At 33.7% G+C, this 7,800-nt stretch overlaps 1 protein-coding gene across 1 annotated transcript; it reads right to left on the bottom strand.

The window, feature by feature from the left end:
* Positions 1 to 1,668: 1,668 nt before the first annotated feature.
* LOC123748799 (baculoviral IAP repeat-containing protein 7-like) lies at positions 1,669 to 5,471 on the bottom strand. The gene is made up of 3 exons (XM_069324128.1): positions 4,500 to 5,471; positions 4,044 to 4,406; positions 1,669 to 1,881 (listed from the first exon to the last, which is right to left on the bottom strand). The coding sequence occupies exons 1-3, from the start codon at positions 5,469 to 5,471 to the stop codon at positions 1,669 to 1,671; spliced, it is 1,548 nt and encodes a 515-aa protein (XP_069180229.1).
* Positions 5,472 to 7,800: the final 2,329 nt, after the last annotated feature.

Here is a 7,800-nt window from a genome sequence, read left to right as displayed (position 1 = left end):
AGAATTGGGAAAACGGGTGCTATTTCTATAGCTTCATTTATCATCGGTATGTTCAATATTTCAGATAGCATATCTTTGTGGTTATACATTTCTCTTGAAAAATAAAGGTTTAATTGAATGGAACGCCGAAGAATATTATCGTTTATTACAGTGACAAGATTCTTATAGAACTGGGCGCAGAATATAAATTTGAAGATATGATTTGAAAGTGAAATAAATAATTGCATCATTTCAGATTTCGCCATTTCATTCTTGCAAAACATTTTTCTCATTGAGAGTTTTTCGAATGCTGATCTTAAATACTTATTGTTGCATGTCCCGGCCAAGTAAGCATCGAGCTGAGTAGTGACAGCTTGGATGATTAATGTGAATTTATTCATTTGAGTTTCTTCATATTCTATGGGGTCCACCGAAGTCTCATCATGGTTAATCATCGACAAATGCATTCTTGTCTCACTTAATTCTGAAAGCATTTGTTTGTTGGAATCCTGGAGACTAGCATTTGTCTGTTGAATGGTCAACAGGTTAGAAGTTATTGTTTCATTTTCTTCTTGTAAGGTCTTAACATGTAAATCATTTTGTTGTTGTAAAGCCAGTATTTCATGAATATTATCAGAAGGGGACTTACGAATCACTGTTCAAGATAATGTAATAAAAGCGTTGTACATTATTTGCATTCAAATCTTGCCTTATTTCCTTCTGGAATAATGTATATAGAATAGTAACGAATGCATAAACTTTTATAACTTCCTCATTCGTTCCTTTATGATCTTTTTCCAGGTCAACAATTCGTTTGGTTATAATTTCTTTAACTAAAACTATTGATGTCACCGCGTCTATTAACAATTTAGCAACATAATTAGGTTCGTCTAATTGACGTTTTAAATGATCATTTTCATTTACATAAGGTATTATTTGACGTTCGTGTTCATATACTGTTTCATCGATAATATTAGTTTTAAATTTTGCTAATATTTGATTAAATAAATTTCTTTCTTCCTCGTTAGTAAAAATATTAAGTAAATCATTATTTTGGAGTAGATTCAATATTATTAATATAATAATTTAAACGGGAAATCCTGTCTCTAATGTCCTTTTCACGTTCTTCGTGAATGTAGTTATCACGTTCGGTATTTAACTGATGAATGAACTTATTTATTATTGCTTCAATTTGTGATTTTCTTGTTGCCTTTCGATTCATTATCATCATCTAAAGGAAATATGCTTGAAAAACAATGAATTATATCGCTATTCGATAATGTAGGTTTTGTATAAAGTCGCTCTAATGTTTCAATATTATATTTATTTGCTTCATTTATATTCTTTACTAATGTATTATATTCATCATACTTAATTTGTTTAGAATTTTCACAATCTAGTAGTTTTTGTTGGCATTCCTTGAACATAATGGTTTTGGGATACTTAATAGCTTATTATATTCTTCTTGGTCTGATTGTTTATCATAGTTGCATTTTTGTAAGGGCTTGTTGGCATTCCAGAAATTGTATATTCTGGATCCTTATATCGTTTTCACATGCAGCTAATTTTAGTTGGTATTCCTTAAGAGACATTAAATTTGTATTTATTTTCCTATTTAATTCTTCTTGTTGTTGACGACTTATACTAGTATTATTTGAATTTATTAAATCAGTTAGTTTTTCTTTTTCATCAGCTAAGTCTTTTATTTGTTTGTCTTTGTCTTCGGAGATATGTTGAAATGTGTCTATCTTTCTCATCTAACATAAATGCATATTCTGTTTCATACTGTTTCTTTTCATCATCGTATTGGATTCTAAGCTTCATTTGATTATCTTGAAGAGTTGAATTTTCCTTCTTTAAATTCTCTATTTCATTTTCTTGGTCTCCTAATTTCTCTGTAAGCTGCACAATAGTAAGTTCTAAATCTCTCACATTTGTATTTAAATCTGTTATTGTGGCATCTTGATATCCACATTTAATTTTCTAATTCACTTTTTTCATTCTCACATTCATTACATTTTTTATTCAAATGAGCTATTGTTTGTTTTTGTTGATTCTGACTCTTAAGAGGATATGTTTCAGGTTATTAATTTAATATATCGATCAGAGATAGTAAACAAATGAAGCATTTTATTCAATAATAGAATTATTCTTTTATCATCATCATTCACAACAACAAAATTGTTAATAAGAGTTTTTATGAATATACGTTCTCTCAAACCCGAGGAACCATTGTCTGGGAATGTTATAGTATTCAAGATTATTTTAACAATTTCACTCATTTTTTTTTAAATTATTGATTTAATATAATTCTACGATCAGGTGACAATTACCTGATTCTCATAGAAATTGTAGGGGACGATGATGGATTGAGAGAATTAATTGGAAGAGGAGGAGGAGATGGTGGGTGTGTTGAGTAAGTAGGAGGAGATAGTGGTTTCGGAACAGGAACTTTTTTGGATGCTCCATTCCCTTATACCCCTTCTCAACATAGAAATTTGTTTCTCCTGTTCTTTAAACATTTCATACAAAACTGACAAATTTTGTTGAATAATATGGTTTTCATGTTTCAGCTTATTAATATTCAGCAATAGTTGCTGTTGTGTTCTGGGTCCTGCTAATTTCGGAGGCAATGGGTCCACTGGAACTGTAGCAGCGAAAGTGGATGTTCTGCTTAAGTCTAAAATGACTCCTGTGTTATAGGCACTGCCTGAGACACGTACTAAAGACCTTGACAATTGCATGTCATCAAATTCATATGGTGCAACCATTATGAAAAACAGTATGTGCTCTCTTATTTTATATGATCAATTGTTATCCACTTCCCTAGAAAGAAACTTCCAACAGAAAAAGAGTGGTTGTAGACCAGTTGATGGACAGATTGGTTGGGTGGTTGTAGATCAGTTGACAGACAAGTTGGTTGATTGGCTTGACTAGTTTGTGGAATGGTTGTTTGCTTCTTCAGTTCCGCCAGAGATTGAGTAGTACTGCTTGTTTGTTCACTTTCACTGTCTAGAAAGTTATATCAAGAGGTAGTATGTAGTGTAGCGTGCTTGGATTGCGACAATTAATCCATAAACTGTGTTCTGCTGCAGGCTACCTTAGTGACACTTTTATACTACCTTAAAGACAAAAAAAAAATAGAAATATCTATTTTGAAAGGATACACACACACACATTGGTATAACTAAACTACAACTTTTCCTCATCTGAGATTATATCTGGGGAGAGGAATAATATTTCGTCAATAATAATTATAAGGTATTTATTATAGGAATAATAAGATTTGAAATTCATATATTTCCAGCCGGGTTGATAGATAGGATACATTATGTTATGTAAATGGTCTAAAATCATCCTTATTACTGTAGGTGTGGACATATTTTTGTATCCAAGTATTGCTCTCGAATCGTACATATCATATCATTATCACACATCTAAAACATTCTTTACTATGATATAATTGCTTTAATAGTATATTTTATCTCAGCTCTGCAAATTGGACATGTGGATATGTTTGATGCACATTTGAAACAAGTGCATATGTGATTACAAGGTAAAAACATTAACTCACTCTCATTCTCCATACAAATCTTACACTCAATCACTCTGTGTCTAATTGTACCTTCTGACTTTAGGAGAGTGGCAACTTGATCAGTTATTTTACCAAATAATGGTTGTGGGTTAGAATCACCAGACATTGGTGGGCTTGGGACAACATCAACTTCAGTCAATGTCAATTCATCAACTATTGTAGATTCTACTTCAGTTCCATCAGACATTGGTTGGCTTGGGACAACACCAACTTCAGCCAATGCCAATTCATCTACTATAGGCTGTATTAAAGTTGTAGATGATTCTACTTGTTGGTTTTGGTCAGAAGCCAACTCAGTTCCATCAGACATTGGTTGGCTTGGGACAACATCAACTTCAGCCAATGCCAATTCATCTACTATAGGCTGTATTAAAGTTGTAGATGATTCTACTTGTTGGTTTTGGTCAGAAGCCAACTCAGTTCCATCAGACATTGGTTGGCTTGGGACAACATCAACTTCAGTCATTGCCAATTCCATTAAAGTTGTAGATGATTCTACTTGTTGGTTTGTGTCAGAAGCCAACTCATTTCTATCAGATATGGCTGGGCTTGGGACAACATCAACTTCAGCCAATGCCAATTTATTTACTAGACATTTTCTAACTTCGTTTTCCATGTACTGTAAGACTGCTTCAATAAATGACTCAATGTCAAAGAAAGGTAACCCCTTCTCTTTGAGTTGATTATGATACGTTGTCATCACATGATCTTCCTGGAAACCCATTGAAATAAGGTGCTTAGTTATGTCTAGTTCCTTAATAAGTTTGTGTTGATCTTCATTGATATGGGTTATTGAAGGGTTTGTCTCATAAGGTGGCCTTTCCCCTTGAACCTGAAAAAAAAATAAAGTTAATGTTACAAATGGCTTTATAAAGATTACAATAATAATAGTCAACCTTCATTTCAAGTTACTTAGCTGACATACCTGATCAATGAATTCTTTTCCTTTCATCAAGAAGAGGAAGGTACACTCTGGGTACCAGCGAGCATGTTCATCCCAAGGTATATCATCAGTTTCCCAGTTTCGAAGTCCATTCCCACAATGATAACAGCGCACATGATCACTTAAACCACAATAGAAGAATCCAGCTTCTGACAATTCAGTTGGTTTCTGTGTTACACGTTCAGGCCAATTGTTAAAGCTTGCTAGGCGACTTTCAAGTGTTAAGTAGTCTTTTCGCTTGGCAATGGTATGTTGGTGAACTCCATTGTCTGTCATAGGACTTAGACCACAGACATCTATTCCATTGTCTGTCATAGGACTTAGACCACAGACATCTATTCCATTGTCTGTCATAGGACTTAGACCACAGACATCTATTCCTTGTCTATAGGACGAATTTTTACTATTTCTCAGTGGAATGGAATAACCCTCGAATTTTTCATTAAATATCAGTGGAAAATTTCCCACTGGTTGGTTTCGAATGAATTGACAATGGGGAAAGTGCCGCTGATGTTCGCCTCTGGGAGTGTCTCCTCTTTCCCAGGAACCAACAATGCCTCGACAAAAGACACAAGCAACGTGGTCATTTGTTCGCAGATAGTAAAAGCCATCACGAGCCAAATCAGATGGTTCTAACCATTCAAGTGGCCAATCTATGTAGGTATCCAAACGTTCCTTTTCAAACCGTAAACTGTCATATGAATCAAACTTCTTAGAAATAGATCTTTTCACGTTCTGATTAAATGTGCATTCTGGTTTCTCTTTCTTATGTAAAGCAATGATTCTATTTTCATCTTTGTTTACGTTCGTGGCATCAATTTGAAAATGGCACATTGAACATTCTAAAAGATTTGCTTTATGAGTATAATAGAAACCCGCCTTTGCAAGTACATGACTGTTTACACTGAAGTTACAGTCCTTAAAAGTCTCCAAACGATTTTTTTCTTCTCTCATTGCTATGAAAACAAAATGTGAGCGTTGTATTAGACTGACTAGTTAGTGACTGAGAGAGGCATCTCTCTCTCTCTCTCTCTTTATATAATACACAATCTCCCTCCCCCCTCCTCCTCCTCCTCCTCCTCCTCCTCTTCCTGTTGACTCATAGGACTTAAAATTGGGACTATAGAGTTTATCAGCTGAAATCCTTTACCAGATCCCTTAGTAAAAAGCTGAAATAATGGTAAGAAAAATATAGGGAACTAAGTGGAAATTCTGTGATAAAAATAGAAATTTTAATTGTGGAAGTTTTACTACATTTTTTACACTACTACCTAACTACTTACTTATTTTTATTGATGAACACTTTATATATCATGTGTAAATCAATACAAACTCCAGTCTAAACGATGTCATCCCTACCACAGGTGTTACTAGAAAACATATTTTAATTAATTGTCCCTAGTCCACTTCTCGACAGTAATGAAGACGGTAATTTGTCTCTATAGACTTCTAAAGATGATCTAGATGAAAATGTGTAACTGAGTTGGTTGTCTTCCCAATGCCTTCAGCTGTATAATAAAGTTAATGGTAACTAACCACCTAATTCTTCTTCTTCATCATCTTCAAAATTGTCGGTCAAATTTTTTTCAAAAAGAAACCTGCTCCATATTGTTGGAAATTGGGGCCTAATATCTTCCACAGCAATATGTTTTTTTTCTACTTTTTCATTTAGCCACTGTAGAAAACTTGTCCCCATTTCCTGAAAGTAATGATAATTATTTATTAGTGTTATAAATCCCTTATTTTTCAACCTAATTTTTCAAATAATTAATTTCTTAAGAGAGTCTTTTTATGAAAACAAAGTAGGTAGGTGCTTTACCCATCATACTCACCTTACATCTTTGTAAAATATAAATCGAGAACTTGAGCCATTTCTGAATTTCATTTAGTCGTAATTGAGTTAAGTGAATATTATTCTCTAAACTCCAATTTTGCTTGTTTTTTTTCTTGGATAAAAAACAATAAACTGCTTTTTCCCTCAAGGCTCTAAGTATTACATACCATCTTGTTTTTACTTTTATCATTCCAATTGTTTCTTCATTCTCATTTAAAAAATAAAAAACTTCACCTTCTTTGTAAAGATCACTTCGCACCTGTAAAAATAATTTAATAATATAGTTTCATAAAAGAAATTGTATTGAAAAATGTGACAATATAAATTGACACTTCCTTGTACAATAGACTTTTTGTTTGCCTACCTTATTCTGGTGTTTCACTACATCTTTAGCTTCAATTATTGAATAGGCAGGAGATGTAAAGCCTAATGCCGTAAACAGGTTGAGTGTGTAGTGTGGAGGTAATGCAAGAAGGCTAGTCTCTTCATATTCGTTGTACAATGGAGTAAAACAGATAACGTTGAGTTGATGCTTATCCAAGTGACTGAGGTTAACAATATGTTGGTTGTCAGGTTGAAGAAGCTCACACACAGCTGTACATTTAGTATAGTGTAAGATACTATATACCAAATGTCGATTCATAATATCCATATTATTCAATGTATCCCACAGTGATCTGGCCACAACTTTAGCAACAACATAACGTTCTCCATCATACCGCTCAATGTCTTCCCTTTCTCCAATTAACATATGAACACTTTTACTCCCAGTAATTAAAAAAAATTTACCATTAATGTATCTGCCACTGAAATGAGCTGATTCACCATTCACTTTAGTCATACAAACTACTTTAGAAGTAGTAGTACTGAGATCTTCTAAGCAATATTGTTTCCATAGATCATTTGTTTCCGGTTGTTTATCATCCTCATCCAATACCACCAGTAAATTTTTTATTGGCAAAGATCACTAAATCAAACTGTCCCTTAAACTCCAAGAGTGTTACACCACGAGGAACATTTTTTCGAACTTCAGGATCATTGTTGTAGATTGTGTCATCAGGGCCATAGCAGTTGACCTTTATATCATGAAGAATAGCAGGGTCGTCTTCAGGGGATAGGATTCCATGTGGGACATTTGCACTTATTCTTTTTATCTTCTTTTTTTCTTTCAATGTTTCAACCCGTTCTCACACAAGACAGCACATATATGACTTAATGCTTAAAGTCAATATTTTGAATATGAATTAGTAAATATGTGATATATTCCCAGTTACTTTTTTTTCCAAGGCCCAAACTCTTCCTCACGTACCAACTTGCGTCTCACAGTACCCGTCCGTCAACCTAGATAGCAGAATAGTCGTGATTGGTTCAATTATAAGGAAAATTGTACTTTTCAGGTCCCACATGTGTTGTGAAATTTACCTACTATTGTCCATGCTCTTAGAATAT

The sequence above is a fragment of the Procambarus clarkii genome, chromosome 13, assembly GCF_040958095.1.
Source record: "Procambarus clarkii isolate CNS0578487 chromosome 13, FALCON_Pclarkii_2.0, whole genome shotgun sequence".
Classification (NCBI taxonomy): domain Eukaryota; kingdom Metazoa; phylum Arthropoda; class Malacostraca; order Decapoda; family Cambaridae; genus Procambarus; species Procambarus clarkii.
The sequence above is the reverse complement of the archived record's forward strand: the minus strand, read 5'-3'. Positions and strand labels throughout refer to the sequence as shown.

Excerpts from the sequence above, each read along its gene's own strand:
- LOC123748799 (XM_069324128.1), bottom strand. The coding sequence starts at position 5,471 with ATGAGAGAAGAAAAAAATCGTTTGGAGACTTTTAAGGACTGTAACTTC. Across the intron at positions 4,407-4,499 it reads GAAAAGAATTCATTGATCAG|GTTCAAGGGGAAAGGCCACC; the intron begins GTATGTCAGCTA and ends TTTTTTTTTCAG. Across the intron at positions 1,882-4,043 it reads CTACAACTTTAATGGAATTG|CTTACAGAGAAATTAGGAGA; the intron begins GCAATGACTGAA and ends ACTATTGTGCAG.